Source organism: Amblyomma maculatum, chromosome 1 (assembly GCF_055883805.1).
Source record: "Amblyomma maculatum isolate TAMU_Amacu chromosome 1, ASM5588380v1, whole genome shotgun sequence".
Taxonomy (NCBI): Eukaryota; Metazoa; Arthropoda; class Arachnida; order Ixodida; family Ixodidae; genus Amblyomma; species Amblyomma maculatum.
Genome location: NC_139344.1, coordinates 489,493,293 through 489,513,690, shown reverse-complemented (window position 1 = coordinate 489,513,690; position 20,398 = coordinate 489,493,293). Strand labels below are relative to the sequence as shown.

Here is a 20,398-nt window from a genome sequence, read left to right as displayed (position 1 = left end):
TTATCACTGTTTCCGACGAAGGAATCGATGTTCTTGACCCCCGTGCTGCTGTGTTAAAGTTAAGCGAAACGTTGTGCCGCAAGACGCTGAAAGTGACGACGCCACTGTACGGTTTTTCCGCCAATCTCCAGCTCATCTACCCTGCGGCCATCGAGAGTTCGTATTCAGGGCGCTCATCATCGTCCGTTCATCATGGTCTGACGACGTCTACTGTTTCCCCTTTATGATGCCACGACACCCCTACTACGTGCGCCAAACTCACTGTGGCTGACGATGTTTCAATCCCGCCATGTTTTGTTGTTCCTCTGTCTGTTTAATCCGACTCTCCGATGGGCCTGTCATCTTCACGCCTTCCGACGTTTTCACGCATCGCCACTGTCTAAACTTGCCGTTCTTCGTAATGGCCGTCATCAATCCATTCTTTTTTCTTCATGGCGAGTGCCTGGGACACATCCAGGATTTTGCCACGATGCTAGAATGCGAAACCTGCGGTGAAACCCTACTCTCTTTCCACTTTCAATCCCACCTACATTCCTTCCCTTACGGTGCGGTTCAGGTGTCCACAGAGCAAATGTGACAGATACTGAGCCTTTCCCTTCCTGTGAGCCAATTATTATTATTACTATTATTATAACCCTTTCCACATACCGCTTAGACATCATCGCCTGAAAATAAGTTCACGCCGACTCAACGACCTGCCTGACCACGGTCACAGTTTAGGACACACATCGGTTGTCATCTATCGGATCGAGACCGGTACCCATTCGCCCCTGCGCCATTGACCTTAACGCATTTCAAAGTCAAATCATCGACGAAAAAGTGGCCGACATGCTTAAGCGTGGCGTCATTCCACCTTTGTGCAGCCCTTTGGCCTCCCCTGTCGTTCTTGTCACCAAAAAAGAAGGCTCCATCTGCTTTTGCATTGACTATCGGCGCTTGAATAAAATTAATGAGCACTGCAGAATCTGCTTTAAAGTAATGCGAAATCACGGATGCTGCTGTTCTATTTTTATTTATTTATTCATACTATTAACCCTCTATATGAGGGTCATTGCAGGGAGGGAAACACATACAAGTATAATTTTCTTCGCTAAAATACACTCTATATAACAGAATTACAGATTTGCACTTTAATGCTCCAAGAACGTGTCAACACCTATCTCAAATTTTTACTTGTGTTTGGTACACAACTTCGTTTGGAAATTGGTTCCAGACTTCTACTGCATCGGGAGAAAACGGAGCAGCGATATACATCAGTACGTGTAATAATAGGTTGCAATACCTTACTGTGATTGTTTCGTAGGCAACGCTTCAGAGGACGTGTAACATAGTGTTGTTTATTAACTTTTGCTTTATTATTTATTATCAGAAAAAGTTTCAGTTTCTGTTTTGTTCTTCTTATTTCTAGTGATTCGCACCCTATTGATGCGAATGTCGTGCATCGAGAATGGCGACGTGTGAATTGTAGTATTTTCACTCTCAATGTCATTTGTATCTCTACTAAAGACCGACTGGAAGAAATCATTAAACATGTTTGCAATATCATTTTTATTCGTCGCCTCATCAACCCCATTCATTACCTGTTCGACTGCGTTCTTCCTCGCTGAAAAATATCGCTAGAACATTTGTTTGCGGTGAGCTTTTGACAAAGTTAGCCAGTGTTGCATTGAAGTAAGTTTTCTTCGAATCTAGTAACGCTGTTTTGAGCTTCTTTTTGGTATTTGAAATTTCTGCTGCTCTATTTTTTTTCCTTCCTTAGCCTTTTTAGCTTGCGCTTTAACTGAATGATCTCTCTAATGATCCAAGGATTGAGCTGCTTCGATTTCTTTGAGCGAGTAGGAACAAATTTATCAATGCAATATCTTAGTGTGCCCTTGAAGCGTTGCCACCATTCCTCTACACTTTCACAGTGTGATGCATTTGCAAACTGAGTTAATTTCGCTTCTGAGACGTCTAAGATAGACGTGTCATCTGCATGGCTGTAATCTTTGACACGTATTAAAACATGCGATTTTTTACGGACTTGAGTGTTCAACAGCACATTTAAACAGATCATTTTGTGGTCATATTAGCCCGGCTCGACAGATACAATGTGGTCTGCCACTTTACTGGATAAGAAAACCAAGTCCAACAATGACTGCGACCTTGATGTAACCCTTGTAAAATCCTTTACTATTTGCTTAAGGTTATGCGTAAACATAATTTCCATCTTTTTATTTGTACTGCTTATTTCTACATTACCTGTTGACAAATTTTCCCAATGAATGTGTTGGTTGCCTAAAAATAAATTTTTGGTTGCTTCTGGTTGCTTCTAGTTGCTTAATTCACTTCTTGTTTAACCATTTTAGTCTTTGCTACTTTCAAATTGCGCGCCAATATCTTACTATGCCCTTTTTTGGCTCGACTTCCGGTTGCGTGACGTCTCATCCTCTACGTCACAATAACTCACTTCTTTGTTTGCCCATTTTTCAATACACTCTCAAACACTGTAAAATCCAAAATAAAAGCCAATGATCATAGTATATTGTTAGGTCCTACAAATGAAAATGAAGTTTGCAGAGTTTTTGCCTCCTTAAATAATAGCAGGTCTCGTGATATAGATAACATTCAAATTATACCGATAGAATACGTAATTATCAGCATAGCTTCGGTTCTCACCCATATATACAACCTTGCTCTAAAAACTGGCCCATTTCCGAAGTTAATACACCGGTTAAAGGTTATCGTTGTCTACAAAAAAAAAAAAAAAGATAAAAGTGATATGTCTAATTATAAACCAATCACCATCCTACAGGCATTTTCAAAAGGATTAGAGAAAATCGTATACAAAAGAATAATAATTTCTGCTTAAAGTTCAATCTTCTTTCTTTTTCTCAGCATGGTTTTATTAAAAATCAGATCAACTGAAACGGCGTTAACGCAGAAAAAAATCATATTAGATGCAATCGAAAATCGCAAAATTTGCGTCGGAGCCTTTGTACACATTTCAGAGGCTTTCGACCGCCTCAGTCATGCTGTTTTATTAGAGAAACTGGAATTTATGGAATACGAGGAATACACCTCATAAAGTCCTACCTCTAGCACCGTTTACAGAAACTTCAAACAGGATCCTACCTGTCGTCATTTCAAGCCGTTTGTACCGGTGTACCGCAAGGTAGCATTTAAGGGGCTCTTCTGTTCATATTATACATAAATGATATATACATGAAAAACATAAATATGTTATTTATGCAGATGATACAAGTTTCCAAGGCTCCTCCTTTGAGCTTCTTCCAATTATAAATACTGCTTTAAATCGATTATAAACGTGGCATGAACACAATCCACTGTTTTTAAATACCAAAAAAAAAACAAAGCAGCTTTTTCACGCAAGGCAATTAGCAAATAGTCAGAACTTCGTCATAAAGATTGGTGACACTAACATAGAATTCAAGGACGTGCTTAAAACACTAGAAGCACTTTTCCAAGTCACATAAGCCGGGACGCTCAATTAGAGTCCGTTATTACTCATGTCGTTGGTTATTACTCATTACTCATCTTGAGCTCTACAGTAGCCAAAGTAGTCAGGGCCGTAATGAGATTGGCGGTAAGAAAAACTTTCAGACGTTCCACCAGTGACGAAGGACGAGGTCAAGAAAGCACTAGAAACTACGAAAAGGGAGAAGGCAGCTGGAAAGGATCAGATAACTATAGATTTGTTGAAGGACGGGGGGGATACCGTACTAGAAAAACTGACCACCCTGTATAGAAAGTTTTCGCGGTGAGGAGGAAAATAGCCGAACGCGCTGCGCGGCTCCTCCTGTCTGGTATGTGGGGACGCGGAGATAGCAGCGGGGGTGGGGCGGCAGGGCATTCTACAGAGAAAGGGCACACGTTGCAGTCTTTTGCACACAGAGTGTCTTGAATAGCCGCAAAGTATCTAAGCCGATTAGCTGATGTGAGCGATGTGCTTTCTTTCGCCCCTTTCTTTCCTTCATTTCCCTGATCGTTTCATTACCGCCGGCCGGAGTTTAGCTGCTAATAAGAGCTCCCGCGGTTAAAGCAATCCTTTTTTTTACTCAGTTGTTTACGTTAACAAAAAAAAAAATAACCAAAAGGAGATTATTAACAGAAGATAAAAGATTAACAGCGGTGGTATGCGCGTGTATTGCTCTACACTGTTCCAATTGCAACTCACTCAATTGGGCGAAGACGAGCAGCTTCTGAACTTCAAGCCCCAACCGAAAATGTTTCGCTTTGGCAGCCTTTCGTGTCAGTTCCAAACACTGTGTTTGTAGAGTAGGGACCGGAAAAACTGAATACCCGTGCAACAGCGGCAGACTTTGGGCAACAAGCGGATGATATTCCTTGCGGCAAATATTTACGAGATGCCGCCAGGTAAAGAAGAACTATTTCGATTCACTCACCTGAGGTTAATGCAAGTATGAAAGAACCTGTCCCACTTGAAGACAACAATATACTAATAAATTGGTTGTCAAGTTATTTAGTGAAACAGCGCTAATATATATATATATATATATATATATATATATATATATATATATATATATATATATATATATATATATATATATATATATTGTCACGATATTAGCGACTAGGGCTAGGTTATCAGAGCCGGTGCAGGTGGAATTACACGGTCCAAGCTTTAGGTGCGTCCTTCTAGTCCGGAGCCGATTCACTTCGTTCTTTTTCTCCGAGCGCCACTTCAACGTCTTTCGCCCCGGGCGCCCCCTGGCAATATATATATATATATATATATATATATATATATATATATATATATATATATATATATATATATATATATATATATATATATATATATATATATATATATATATATATATATAATATAGCGAATGGTACGCTTCATATTATTTTTTAAGCGGCCAAGTACGTTAAATGTTCTCGCATCCTATATATATACATATATATATATATATATTGATACGGGGCAGAAGGCTAGCACAGGAAACCATAGCAGGTGATGAGCAAGTGTTCACAGCACAGCAGAGCAGAACACAGCAGGCGTTCAGGTAAGCTCAACGGTTTCTTCTGCTTCGTCGTCTCTCTATTTTCTATCGTCGTCCTCTTCGGTGGCATATACGTAACATTACCCCGCCACGAAAAGCACAGTCCCGGTGCGCACTAGGACATACTACTGCAGGGGTAGTACGGCTTCATTCTGGCGACATGAACAATCTCGGAGCGTGGCATCCCTTATGAAAATGGAATTTGCCTTTTTACTTCCTTTGTTTTTCCTTTTTGCTTCCTGAACAGCCTTCCTATAGACTTTTCCTTTCTTTTGACTAAAGGAAGTTTCCTTTGAGCTCACCTTGTTGAGACTTTCCTTTATTTTGACAGAAGGAAGCTCATTTTTAAACTGGCTCTCTTTGGCAATACCAATAATGACCTTCCTTCGTTTGTCCTCAAGTAAAGAGGAAGTAAGTTCCCTTTACTCTTTATGCATCATAACCTTCTTTTTTTGTTCTTAAGTGAAAACATACGAAGCTCATTCTTTTCAGCTCTACTTCTCGTTTTTTTCTTTCATGAGTATCCCTTGCTTTTTTTTAACTTCTCAACTTTTTAGAATAAACCAATCATACATTTATCAAAATATACACAATCGCATTCGTTTCTTTGCTGTGCAAGTAAACATCTTTTTCATTTTTTTTTTCATTTTATTTTGAATCCATGCTATTTTTTTTTTCATGCGCTAGACCTTATTTTTAGCGCGAGTTTCTTCTTAGTCACCACACAAGGACCAAGAATATTCACCCCTTCCTCCCTTTGTCCTTAATTGTAAAGATAACTTTCTTTTCATGCATTTCTTGTGCTTATTTTTGTGTGTGTGGCATTACTTGGTCTATGTCTTGCCCCTCTGAATTTTTTTTTACATAAAATATAACACATTCAAGAATTTTCATACATGCTAAAGAATACCAGGTGGTTCAAATTCATCGCTTTCGCAGCCCGCTACTTTGATGGCGATGCATGCGCGAGAGTCGAGACGGCGTCTACATCTGTGACCGCTGCTTCAGCACTCTGACACGGTACGCAGCGAAGCTCGGCGTAGGGCTGGCAGGGTTCTTCAGTATTTGGGTCGGCACTGCAGCCTGGCAACGCTTGGCTCGCAGCGACGCTGTTAGCAAGCGCGGCCTGCTTCCGTCGTGATTTAGTGCACCTCGGTACGGCGCGACGTTGACGTCGCGCAAGTACGCTTTTACCGTGGTGGCACTTCCAGTGCGTGCGACAGGTAGGCGACGGGTAGGCGGTTATCGCAGCACCATCGATAACGGCTCCAAAAGCCTGCCGTTAAATGCACTTCACGATATGCCTAGCGCCGGGTGTCACACTATTCACGAAAGTCAAGCTCGTTTACCTCCTATCACAGTGTAGAGACCAGCAATTAATACGTCGGCGACGTCGGCACCATCGTGCACAAGAAACCCACGCAGCCGAGGTTACCAAGAACTGCCAGTAAAACCAACGTTCTCACGTTGAGTAAAACCAATGAAGATTGACACGCACCACAAGAATTCCGCTTCAAAAAAAAAGAGCGCTGCTGTCGCTAGTGACAATAATTTGCTTAAATTATTTGCGTTTTTTACGCATCACATATCATTAGTAAAAAAACAAAATCTTAAGGTTGTTTTTAATCATAGTTTTTATTTTAAAAGTTTGTTAAATTTTGCAAAAGTGAATTTAAAATTTTGATTCGTTCGAAATGGCGCTTGAGACTCTAGCGCTATCGTTTTCGTGAGAACAGCCGGCGGCATACTTCACTATGTATTTCATGACTGTAGGAAGTTGATTGTTCGCGTTCGTTCTGTTCGTCGTGTTTTCACAGCGTGAGTAGTGCTAATGGCCGATCACGTCTTGTTAAATGGGCGACCGCTCAAAAGTGGTACGCATACCCCGTAAGAAACCTACAATCAAAAGAACTGCAGGCGAAACTGGTCGATAATCCAAAATACTGGAAGATTATTCTGAACCAAGGAGTACTACATGCCCAATGGAAGGAGGGGTCGTACTCTCCTGCGTTCAGCCTCGGAGTGGGTAAGTAGTCAAACGTCTCTTGTCTCTTTTCGTTTTCGTAATAATGTTCACCGGTGAAAACACCTTCCTTTGCTACTCGCGGTGAGTCGTGTCGCGAAGTCGTTTACATGCCCGCATTACGACCGCATTGTGTTAACCGGCAGGTGACAGTAGTGCACATGGTGCACGGGGTAGACAGACAGTTGATTCCGGGAATTACGTGAAATAATAAAAAAAAGCCTAATGAACAGAATTTGCGGAAATAAGAAGTAGAATAAACGCGCCTGCTGTCGTTACGTGGACCTGATTCTCCCTGTTTACACAGCAAATGGCATTTCTAGGTGTTTCGTGATAACAGGAGTAGGCTTCCAATTTGGGCTCCGTAAAAAAAAAAAAAAAAAAAAAGAAAAGAAAAAAAAAGATTCTGTTCTTACCGTTGTCTCGGTACGGTGCGGCATAGAGAATGGCAGCTCCTTGATTATTGAAGCTGATTTAGAACAAGTTTTAAATATGCCCAGGGTGCTCGTTCCGAGACAATTGGTAGTGTAGCAGCGAAACGGACGCTTTCACAGCTGCAGGCGACTGAAATTTAAGCAGATAAAAGCGCCCAACGTTTTGTCGCATTCATTTATTTTCATGTTCATTTCTTTGTTTCTTTTTATTGAAGCATCAAACATGCTTCCTTTCTTCGCTGCCAGCCTTCCTTTCTTCGCTACCAGCCTTTCTCCAGATTTCGCGCAGGGAGAGAAAACTTTATTTCAAAAAGAAAAAAAAAAGGAAAACAAAAGAAGTGTGTGTGTGTGTGGGGGGGGGGGTGCAGTGCATGGAGTCGCCATTCCAAGACCGCAGTGGCCTGGGCTGCCGCTTTTGCCTGAGTTACCAGACTACGCTGGGTCGCTAGGTCAGAGCGTAGCAAGGCCAGCAGTGATATCAGTTACCAACAGCATAATGCTTAGTGGGTGGAACAGCACGAAAAGACGAAGCACACAATAAGAGAGTGTGTTTCGTCTTTTCGCGCTGTTCCACCGACTATGCAATTGTACCAACTCGCCCAACTGTCCATCCTACTTCAAAGCATAATGCTGCAATGATTTTTAGCTGCCGATCTAAAAGTTGCTCCCAGTGCACGGGGTACGGCCAACAGGTGGAAGAGCACCGCTCTCTCCACTTCATTTTCAATGCTGCCGTTGCGCTTTGCCACTAATTCAGGACGAGGTTGTCTGCCACGGGATCGCGTGCTCCCTTTCATAAAGCTCACGACTGTACATGAGTACAATCCCAGCATTCATGGCCGCATTTCAGTGGAGGTGAAATGCAAGTTGACTGTGTACTGTATGATGTAATTTGCACATTAAAAAACCCCAGGTGAGCCCACCACTACGGCATCCCTCATCGCTATAGCTTAAGTCGCTTTGGGACATAAAACACCGTGAACCTACCATAAAGCAGAGTGGCTATGTTTTACGGTATGCGTGGGAGCTCAAACTGTTTTTCTGGAAATGCATCCTTTGTTTTGTCCACTACTGCTCAAGTGGGCATTCTGCCCACTTGAGCAGTAGTGATGCTGGATGGTGTCAGCTCGCAGTTAAACATTACCGTGTCCTTTTATGTGCCAAGGTTTGCTCAAGGGCTAATGTTCCTCCTTAAGAAGTGTTGCTTTGAACCCTAAACAGTGTCCATGCTACGTTTCTCTTGTCAGTGGTCTTCATTTGGTCACTATTTTGCTAATCCCATGTGTGGAACCAGATATCTGCACAATGCGTTATACAGAATAATTTTTGTATGATGCATTTGAGTGCAAATACAATTTAGTGAATAGACCTTGCCACATGTCGTTTTGCAGGAAAACTGCAGCTGTGACAAAATGTCTAAGCCAACAGATGCAAAAAAGAGAGTCCTGGAGCTTGAGGATGAAGTGGAGTCTGCAAAAAAGAAAAGAATGAAGAAATATAAGGCCGCAAGAGATGAAGCACGTCAGATGCTTGGTATGTGATCGCTTTTTTCTGAAGCCATTGGAATGCTAATCTCCATTGCCATGAGACTGAAATTATTTGCTGTGTCACCAGATGCTACGTAAAGCATAACAAATTCAAGTGCTAACTCTTAAATGAATAAGACCTCTTTGTCTGTAGCACGTCCTAGTAAAAGCACCAGTAAGATTATGTTGCTTCAATAAGGTTCCCCCTACACTGAGGATTAGGATTGGTGTTCTTCCTGTAGTCTTTGCAACACATTATAGGTGGTGTACAGTAGTGCTCAGCTACACCGTGGCGCTGCTGCATGACGCCACCAACCACCATGCTTGCAGTGCACGTAGCAGATGAACTGCTGCCACTCCTGCTCTGCAAGCATGCTTTGTTTGTGTTACAGTGACTTGCGTGTCACAGGTCATTGCTTGGGATCGGCATGCATCTGAGATTGAGCCTGTTGTCGTATGTGATAGCTGCATGAAAATGCATGGTAAACAAATGTCACTCAAGGTGAGCACCTGTGCTGGTTTGTGCTGCTCATGCCGAGGCCGAAAAACAGGTGCGGGATCGGGTTCCTTTCTGTTCTGGAGTGGTCGGTGACAACAACGCTCCAGTGAACCCGGAGAGCTGCATTAGGTTCAAACACATTCACGGGGTATAAGTTGTAGCCAGATGGGTGCGGCAGGTCTGTGGTGCTCTTGCATTACTGTGGACGGCGTATCTGAATAGAACCCTTGATTCGCTCAGATTTTAACCTCAGAGTCTCCTGCAAATGATGAGGTGCATCTAGAATGAGCGCAGGAGAAACAGCAAAAAATCTAAATTTGTATGAAATTATCATATGTGGCCTCGTCCTGTCTTGGACCTTGGGGTCCTTATGGCATGCGCTTCATTTTCCTGTGCCATTTTGGTCACTTAGGTGGTGTTTTTTTTTTCACAACAGGAAATTTATGCTTGTCCAAGCTCGGCACCTGGCTCAGCAATCTGCCTAACTTAACTCGGTCACTACACCATGTTAGCAAATGTCGACACGAAAGACAGACACGAGATAGGTGAAGCATGGGCTATCGAGTATCAGCTACACACTCGAGTGTCAGCCTTTGTCCAAATGTATGGCGTATTGCTGCCGCCATACATGTATATTGCATGCTGACCAAGGCTCTTGCTACTGACAAACTGTTTCAGGGATGTGATCTGACTAACTTCTGTTAAAGCGCTCACAGCTATCTCGGCATCATCATCCGCACCCATGAATTCATTCTAAGCAATAGCAGCACCCGTCAGTTGCACTGTAGTTACAACGTCCTCCGCAGTTAATTCAATCCAGGCATTTCCACAGCGAACAAAGAGATCAGAAGTGGGATGTCAGCATTGGCATCAATTGCTATCAGCATCCCCTAGATTATGTACCGCTGATAGGGCGCCTTGAGTGCGTGAGTGATGCCAGTGTCTAGCAGCTAAATTTTGAATGCCGCATTTGGTGACAGAAAAGGGTTGGTCATGCAGTCAATGGCAAAGAAAAGGCTTTTCTCCTGTGGTGAATGTTACATGGGCTGCTGCTGCTAGTGATGAAATAGTATGTTTTGTTTCAGCTTTCCTTTTTCGTTTTTTTTTTCAGATGTTGCTGAGCTGGTCAATCAGCTGACGGAATCTGTTAATAATGCTGCGTGTACAACACAAGCAGTTGTGCTGCCAACCGAGGCTCAGGTTCGTTGCTTTAGTCTAGTGTCTGCATGGTTGTCCTCATTACTGCCTTTCTCGATGAAACTTCTTTAAGGGTCACACAAGAACTTGGTTCTAGCTTTATGATAGCACTGCCACAAGTCATGCACTTCCATTGAGAAGTGTGCAGGGATAGGGAAACGAGGAGCTCATTATCCATGTGAATGAAGTCAGCAGTCACTGAATTCAGAGATAGGCAAGAAGCAATGCTCTTTATGATTGGTTGGCTCTTAGGGTTTAATGTCCAAAGCGACTCAGGCTATGAGAGATACTGTAGTGCAAGGCTCTGGAAATTTCGACCACCTGGGGTTCTTTAACGTGCACCGACAACACAGAGCACACGGGCACTTTGCGTTTCGGCTCCACTGAAAAGCGGCTGCCGTGGCCGGGATGCTCTTTATGAGGCTGGGCTCACAGACTGCATAATTAGTAGCATAATGATATTTTAAATGAATGTCAATTTAATAGAAACTACAAAAGACAGACAGTGCTATTTTCTTAAATTCGTCAAAACAACCATGAAAAAAAATCCCAACTGCTTCCTTTCATTTTAGTGACTGTTACTTCATTCGTGTGTACATTGATTTGGAAGAGTTTTTGTGAAAGCTGTAGTGATCGGAAGTGCAAGGTTACTTTTGTTTACGCTTCCTGTTGAGCATACTTCGCTTGGGCTATAGCAAAGCCCTTTTCATCAGAAAAGAGATTTCCATTAGCTTGTTTAATATTCAGCAATTTCTTAGGTTATCAATCTCGGAAGGCCATCTTTTTGCACTACAACTCGAATGACGCAGCTGGTGCTCCTCTAATCAGTCATTTTAGCGACTTGGGCCAGTCATCATGGTATTCAAGCTAATGTGCAGATAATCCACTTGCACCTGACAGCCACCTGCAATGTCACTCTGGCAAGTCAAAGGCAATTAACCACCATGGTATTGCCAGGAGGGTCTCCTTTGAGGAGTGGCTTCTTAAGCTGATCCAACAATAGTTCAATTTCACTTTAACCCCTTGAGCACTATTATTTCGAGATTTGTAGTTAAATTGCTTAAAATTACGATATCGTTAAAGGCCCCATTACATGAAAATTTGTTGTCTGTGTTGTGAGTGAAACATCAAGAGCATGGCGCTGGCACGTGGCATGGCCGAACACACATTCTTTGATGATTTGTGTGGCTTAACGAGACCACATGATATCCAAAAGTTAGGAGGAGCTGCTAACTCCGGTCGTTCATTTGAGGGGGGGAAGGTGAAATACGAATCAACATTCCAGTGCTCTTCAATGCTGAGTCAGGCTTGCTACACCTAGGCTACGCAGACATGTTGATACAGCTTGGTTAAAGCAGGGCTTTATATGTTGGGTGGTAGCCTACACTGGTCGCATCATACCCTTTAAGGCGGAGCTTAAGTGTCGCCTTAGTTTTTATTTTTACTGCTGGTTTCTATTGGTAGTGTAATAAAAAAGGAGGTATCCGAGACAAAAATATTTGAACCAGAAACTAAGTCAAATGAGCGCAGTGAAGTTTATTGCTCATTACGTGAAAAATCAACTGCCCGCCAATAAGCAGCAATCTAGTCGAGTAACATATAGCGAGGTAACTGGAATTGTTTTACAAGGGACGAACAAGAATGGAAGCCCAGGGGGTTTCATTGGAATGTTATCAATTTTCATCCACTGACACAGAACTCGCAATAGTATCGTCTGAGCTGTCATCATCTTCGTCGGAAGAACTACTCATGTCGTCACTGTCGTCTTCGCTTCCCAAAACAATGCAAAAATTGGTGTCTGAGCCATCTTCGGATGGCGAGGATGGCAACGAAGAAAAGCTTCTTTCCCGCGATGACGAGCCAACAGTGCATGCGTTGCCTCTACCAGGCACCATTTTTCTCATTAAGGCTGCTTAAAAGGCTTTCAAGCGGTTGAACAAAAAGCAGTTAACGGGTCAGTGGTGCCATCTGTCAAATGGCGCATGACCTAAGCCACAGAGGAGCGCTGTACTCGCCTAAAACTCTCAGGGTGAGGATCTATCCTGCAAGGACAAGCTACACTCGTCCAAAATGGCTTGAGGGCAGCTTTACAAGGACGAGCTGCTTGTCCAAAGCGCTTGAGGGGTTAAATTATGAAAGCTACCTGTGCAAGCTGGAAACTAAATGTTGCCTCAAAGTAGCACATACAGAGCAGGGCGTGCATGCTTTTACTAAACCTTCATTGGCAGTTTTTTTAATTGGTTGAGCTTCTGATGTACGAAAAGGATCTTAGTATTTTTAAACAGGAGGTGACAATGTGGGCACTGTGCTCTGTCTAAACTGGCTTTTAATGGCCTTTGCAATGTTAATGATGAGTAAATCCCTTTATTTTCTGACTTAAAATTTGTTTTTTTTTTTATTGTTGAAATGCAAGCATAAATTAGGTCATTAAAAAATCTCTTTCTTGTTTTTTCTTCTGCTATAGCAATGCACTATTAGCGCTCAATCCTTTGCGGGGCATTATGTGCCCTCTTTTTGGCTAGTTACCTTAAATACATAGTACACAATTGTCAGGTTATGCTAATAAAAATGTTAAAAGATGTTTGGCATCATTCAAAATTAGATCAAAACACCGCTCGGGAAGGTGTCAAAAACATCCAATAGTTTTCGTATGCCTTCGTTGTTGTACATGTTAAAGTACGGCTTCTTGAATGTGTATTTTTACTTGCAAACAAATGACCTTAATTATGCGTTTTGGGGTTTCTTTGAATGTTCTGAAGCTGGTCTAAGTTTTTTGTTGTTTGTAAAGCCCCTTCATTTTCTTATTGCATATCAAGGAATATTGTTGTATGTTACAATACTGGTCATAGTACTAATATTTGCTTTTTGTTCTTGCAGGTGCACATTGGCAGCAATATTATGGTAAATCAGCAGTTGATTGACCGCATGAAACTCAGTGCGGGCAATCAAGCAACAAAGTTTGCGTGTAACTTGGTGCGGGTTGTGTTCTCACCTGAAGAACTGGAAGAAAGCTCACTCTATGGCCGTGTCTGCAATGCCCGCAAAGTAGAAGCTCCAAAAAAGGCACTGGACTGCCCAAAATTGGATGCTGTTATCTGTAAGTCCCTGAGCTCATAGCCTGTGCATGTGATGCAAGAGCATTCTGAAATATTGTCCAAACAGCTGACTTTTCAGTGATGGTCAGGGCCATAATGCTTGCCTTAATGCATAATGCTGTGGTGCCTGCATGGCGCTCACACTGTCCGTGCTCTGTATATTTAATTTACAAAAGCTAAGGAAGGCTTCTAATGTTTTTTTTTTTCTTTTTGCAGCCTACACCTGCTTGCTCAATGGAGTACTGGCCAAGGTGGTCACCGGCAGTTGTGCATGTTTGCACTGGGATTGTGGACAGTGATCCGATTTTTTGTCGCAGGGTCTTCGAAAGCAGGCCTAATTGCAAGGCCTAAACAGAGGAAGTACATCTATTCAAATAAATATAAGCTCATACAAACAAATGTTTCAGTCTGAACATACTTCCTTCGAACATCCACCAAATACCCCATAGTCATCATTCCTTCGAACTTCCTTTGAACCAATAATTGGCCACTGCCTGTGAACTCAACTCAAACTGACAACGGTCTGTTCACTGGGAGCTCAAAGGAAATTCACAGGATGGTCAGAGAAAGTTAATTCACTGTGAATTCAAAATCAGTAGCCAATTCTCAGTTCAGAGGAAGTTGCTTCCTGCTGACTTTTTTGAGTTCACATTGAACTCAAAGGATGTTCCCATTTTTATAAGGGATAGAGGACTGTCGCGGCGGATGTACAGGGGCGACCTCGTATGTCACAGGAGTGACTGGCCGTAAAACACGGTAGGGTCCTGCATAGCGTGGCAAGAGCTTCTCACACAGCCCAACTTTACGAGCGGGAGTCCAGAGCAAGACGAGAGAGCCCGGAGAGTAGTGGACATCCCGGTGGTGAGAATCATGGCGTCTTTTTTGAGAATTTTGGGAGGAGGCCAGTCGGCGGCGAGCAATATATATATATATATATATATATATATATATATATATATATATATATATATATATATATTTTAAAACACGCATGTCGTAAGATTTTGCTACCGATAATAAATGGGAATATGATCATAGGAATAGCAGCGATTGCTTGCAGTAAGCAAACCTTGCCACGACAAATGGGCTATATAATTGTTGACAAAAGCAACTTTCGATGAGGTCATTATGGAACATAATTTAAGGTCCCTATTCCATAGGTATCATTTTTCCAATATTTCATCTTGTAGTTTGAAGTAAGCATGACGGCAGCGTCAGACAAACGCAACTAACGCCCAGTCAGAGATATTGCAGGATAGCAGCTTCCGCTGTTGACAAGTAATCGCCACTACCCACCGGCAAACATGTGGTCGAGTCATATAGGTAATGCTGAAATCAGATTGCCTAGCAGTGGACGCTTGAACACCCTGCCTGATTGTCACCCAACAAAGTAGCCAGGGTAGAGTAAATGGATCCGAAATGGATAATGGATACTAAAGAACAGAATCCCAGCGGAGGTGTGGGAACTTCCGCAGTAGCCGCTGAAGCAGTAAATAGTATATGAAGGACCGGTTGACCCAACAAATCTAACGCGATTAGCATTGCTCCTAAACGTGACATGAAACGGCTACATTCGCTTTCTTTCTTTCCTCAAATTGTTACGGTAAGCCGTCTCTAGAAATCATTTAAGAATAAAAAGTAGATCGAAAGCTGCCATCACTACCAGTGGTGAGCCGCCGCCTCTCTGTGCCACATAAAAGTTACACACTAATTGTAATCAAGCTTGTAGCCTTTAGCCGACCTGATCAGGAGCATAATTTTTTGTCATTTCTGACCGAATGGCTTCGCTGCTACTGAAAACTTTTTTTTTCTTTCAGCTAGGTACATTCAGAAAGCAAAAATTTGCACGCGAAAGCTCCAAAATGCCGATTTCCGCTACTTGTCGCCTGTTCCGCGGATGGGACCCCACATACCAGCATGGCGGTTGTTCACAACTCGGCCGCTAGATGGCGCCACATACACAAAAGTTGACAGAATTGACAGCCGTGTGGTGCGGACGCGTGTTCCATCGCTCCTCCGATTGCACGTGGCTACCGGAAACGGACGGACTGGCGACAACGGGAGCTTTCGAAACGTCAATATATGAGTTCTTTCTTTTATTAACTTTATTTCGTTTTCAGCTAGTTAGGTTAGGTGCAGCCTAAAGAATAGATTTTAGCTCTTGGTCCTAGCGGCCTGGTTTTTCGTGCCGGCAGCTAGGTTTTCTTGGCGTTCATTGTTTAGCTATCTTGTTTAGACAAACATTTTTCTTTCTAGGCTATTGGCATTCGCAGAATTGGTTTTTAAAACGTGTTTGCTAGTCGTTTCTTGTGTCTTCTTTTGGCAATTTGTATATTCTAAGAATTCGTAATAGTTATAGTTCAGTCGATGAGTGCTTAAGATGTGCAATCAAAAGAAGGTAAAGTGTACTCAGTGTGAGGCGCAGGTTAATCTCAAAGAAACGCGTTTTGACTCTGTAGGTGAAGCGAAAGGCAGCGACTTTTTGTGTCGGTGTTGCGTACTGAATGCACGTCTAGATAGATTTGACCAAGAAAGGGGCAGCTTAGTGTCTCGTGTGGAGGATTTAGAAAATGAAGTACGTTTGCTAAGGACGGAAAATCAGAAACTGCTTGGACAGCTTACTCAAATTGAAAAAAAAAGGGGCCGACTTTGTCCTTGGAACCAACAAGGACGAACATTCCAATGCGGGCCACGTGGCTGGGGCCAGCACTGGCATGGAAGGCATAAGCAAAGTAGGTCAGGCGGATCCGAACCGTCAGAGTTGTTTAGAAGCAGCTAAGACGCCGGAAAAAAAGGAAGAAGTAAGCAAGAATGAAAATCCCAGATATAAGGACACAGATAACCGAAAGCAGGAGCCAACAGTTGGGAGAGGGAGAGAGAAGGCCCGGGTGCTTATCGCCGGAGATTCTAACATGAACAGGTGCAAGCGAGATATCTTGGCTGTAAAAATAGGCTGTTGAAGAATTCCGCAGAGCGCAGTATGGTAATAGTAGCCGCGGGTCTAAACGATGTCCTAAATGGTGACGCTGCAGGAGTGGTGGAAAGTTTAGCAAAGGGAGTTGGCGAGTTCAGGGAGATAGCACAGCAGGCGCAGATAGTTGTATGCACAGTACCAGAGGTGCTAGGATTGAACGGAAAGATGGAAAAGGACGTGGTGACAGTTAATCAGGACATAAGAAAGTTAAGCCTGGAGAAGCGTTTCGAAGTGGTTGAGGTAAACAGGGAGGTACGTAAAGCAGGTTTTGGTAGGGCTTTTCAGCAAGATGGCATTCATTTTAACAGAAGGGTCGGAGCAGAGATCGGCTGGCGCTTGGCAGGCAGGGCTGTAGCTTTTTTAGGGGGTCCGCGAGGACTCCGTGCACAGAGGTAGTTAGAAGTGAAGCAGAAGAAAGTGTAATAATGGAGGCTGAGCCCCCAAAAATGGCAAAGAGTAGGTCGAGAAAGAAAAGTACAAAAAAGAAATTTAACACTAGGATCAGCTACATAAACATGCAAGGAGGTAGAAAAAAAGCGAAATGGCTAGAGATAAAACAGCAGTTGAAGGATGACAAAATAGGTGTGTACGCTCTTTGCGAGACTCATCTCAGGGATCTAGAAGATCCGCCGTTTATAGAAGGCTACGTCTGCGAAGGTTGCAACAGAACGAGAACAGAAGGAAAGGGTGGAGGGGTAGGTATGTTGATACACCAGGGAACAAATTGGCAAACAATTAAATCATCTTGTAAAGAACATATCTGGGTTTCAGGAACCATTGCCGGCATAAGGACATGGCTAGGGGTAGTTTATTTAGGAACAGGACATCAATGCAGGCAAGAAAACAGGGATCTTGTTGAATGTCTCAGTGACGATATAAGCCAGTTTGGAAACGGGGCTAATATTATTCTGCTGGGGGACATGAACGGCCACATCGACGATCTGGATGGATACACGGATTGTAACGGGAAGCTAATGCTAGATTTCTGCGAGCGACACGATCTAGTTATAGTAAATAGAGAAACAAAATGTGAAGGCCAAATCACGTGGGAATTCCGCAACAGGCAGACGACCATTGACTATTGTCTAATGTCGCAGGAGATTTAGAGCAAGGTCACAAAAATGGAAATAGACGAAGAAGGGGAGTGTAGTCTGGGAAGTGATCATAAACGTATTAGTCTGCAGATGGGGCCCTTGATGAAAAGAGAAATGGAACTTAGACAAAACGTAAACGCAAAATTAAACGACGATCAAATAGCGCAGATAGTAGCAGACATAGAGGAACCAATAGAGAAAAGCCCCATGGAAGACTGGGATTATGAACAGGTAGAACTACTCATAAGGAGGAAAATTCAGGAGGTTAAAGTAGCAAACCGCTGGAATGGAAAGAGGAAGCCACGGAGCTGGTGGAATAAGGAAATCAGGGAAGCTACTGAACAACGACGGGCTGCTTCAAGGGAACACCGAATGGCAAAGAAAGCACAGGTTTCTCAGGAGGAAATCGACCAAACATGGGAATCATATCGACAAAAGAAACTTCAGGTGCAGGCCGTCGTCCAAAGTAAAATAAGACAGTCCACCGATCGCTGGATGGCTGATATACACGATGCCTCTAGAGGCGGAGCAAGAAAATTCTGGAACCATATAAGCTGGCTAGGGAAGAATAATCAAAGAAAGCAAGATCGGATTCAAGATAACGAAGGAAATTGTTTAAAGGGAGATAACGCAGTGAGCTACATTACATCAGTTATAGCCGAGTCATTTAAGAGCGACTATAGGGTAATCTCCACAAATCAGGAAGCAACACAAGGTAGCAGAATACAAAGCAGCTTAGGACTGACCAATCTAAACTGGAAAAAGGGAGAAAAAAATATTCCTAAAAACACATCTAAAGGAATAGATGGAATTACGATCAAGCTGATTAATGAACTCGGTCCAAAAAGTAAGGGAACGTTGTTAAAAGCTCTGGAAACAGTCATAACGAATAAGCAAATTCCGGACAGCTGGCGGCAGAGTAAAATGAATTTGATTTATAAAGGGAAAGGAGACAGGATGCACATAAAATCCTACAGGCCGATTACCATAACATCTGTTATGTACAGGTTAGCCATGCAGGCGGTGAAATTAAAGGTGCAAGCATGGGTTGAAAGTATCAAGATACTCGGAGAACTTCAGAACGGCTTTAGAAATGGTAGGCGCTTAGATGATAGCCTGTTCGTGCTTACCGAATGCATAGAAATATCTAGAGTGGAAAATAGACCTTTGTATTTGGCCTTCCTGGACATAAACGGGGCGTACGACAACGTAGCAGGGAACTCCTGTAGAACATATTAAAAGAAGAAGGTATCGGTTATGAGATAATAGAGTTCCTATAGGAAATATACCGGGATAACAAAGTAGAAATTGCGTGGGAAGAGATAAGAAGTACGGAGGATGTCAAAGTATGCAAAGCATTAAGACAAGGCTGTCCTCTATCACCAGCGCTGTTCATGCTTTATATGATAAACCTAGAACGGAGGATACAAGCCAGTAACTTAGGTTTTAACCTGTCATATAGATTAGGTGGAAAGGCGGTAGAGCAGCGCCTCCCCGGTTTGATGTATGCAGACGATATTGTGCTGCTAGCTGAGAGTCTGGAAGAATTGCAAACTCTAGTTAAGTATTGCGGAGACGAAGGGGACGATGTAGGCTTCAGTTTCAGCGCAGTTAAGTCGGGTCTGATGATTTTCAATGGCTCAACTGATCAGGGTCTTAAAATACAGGGCCTTTATATACCTACAGTCGCAGAATATAAATATCTGGGGGTATGGGTAAACGAAGGATTGGCATACATTGGAAAGCATGAGCAATCACTTAAGGCCAAAGGGCGAAGGAATGCCGGGATAATGAAAAATAAGGCTTTGTGGGGATACAATAGGTATGAGGTTTTGAGGGGTATTTGGAAAGGAATTATGGTGCCCGGACTTACTTTCGGAAATGCGGTTTTGTGCCTAAAATCAGAGGTACAGTCGACATTAGAAACAAATCAGAGATCAGGGAGATATGGGCTGGGCATCTTTCGAAGTACGGGAAGCTCAGAGTAAAATATTATATGAGGAACGCCTGAGGAAATTGGACAGTAACAGATGGGCAGCTAAAGTATTTAAATACCTGTACCTAAAAAGCGTTCACTCACAATGGAGGAAAAGAACTAGGAAACTAACTAATAAGTATTGTTACGACCAAGCATCCGCAATTGCGCGCTCTATTGTTCGCCTGTGGGCATGGATAAGTTTTGTGAATATGTGGTGATGGTCCAATGGCTCTAAGTGAGCCTGTTTCCAGGAATCCTGCTTTGTAAGCATGTTTTGCTTTGTGGACAACCTGCAAATGCCAAATTGACCCTGCCAAGAGAACGTCTGGAAAAACACAAAGAAACGTCCCCCTGCGGGAAATAGCAGGAAGTGCTTTCTTTCTTTTGTTCACCCTTCCAGTCGAGAAGTGCTATCCTCCAGTGATGAATGCCTCCTATCCAAAGGAGACGACAGAGTGACATGTCCGCTGACGTGCAGGACAAGAAAGGAGCATGACTCATACGGCCATTAAGTGATTTCCCGGGAATGCAGGAAAGATTTG

General features: G+C 42.9%; 2 protein-coding genes across 2 annotated transcripts in view; one reads left to right on the top strand and one right to left on the bottom strand.

Annotated features, from left to right (window-relative positions):
- The window catches only part of LOC146210163 (WD repeat and HMG-box DNA-binding protein 1-like), a 279,351-nt gene that overhangs the window by 30,645 nt on the left and 228,308 nt on the right, over positions 1–20,398 (bottom strand). The gene's annotated exons all lie outside the window — the stretch shown is intronic.
- On the top strand, positions 6,798–14,209 carry LOC146210164 (uncharacterized). Its single transcript, XM_084608259.1, has 5 exons — positions 6,798–7,062; positions 8,885–9,026; positions 10,630–10,718; positions 13,593–13,812; positions 14,027–14,209. Exons 1-5 carry the CDS (start codon positions 7,012–7,014, stop codon positions 14,107–14,109), a joined length of 585 nt encoding a protein of 194 aa, XP_084464385.1. The 5' UTR covers positions 6,798–7,011; the 3' UTR covers positions 14,110–14,209.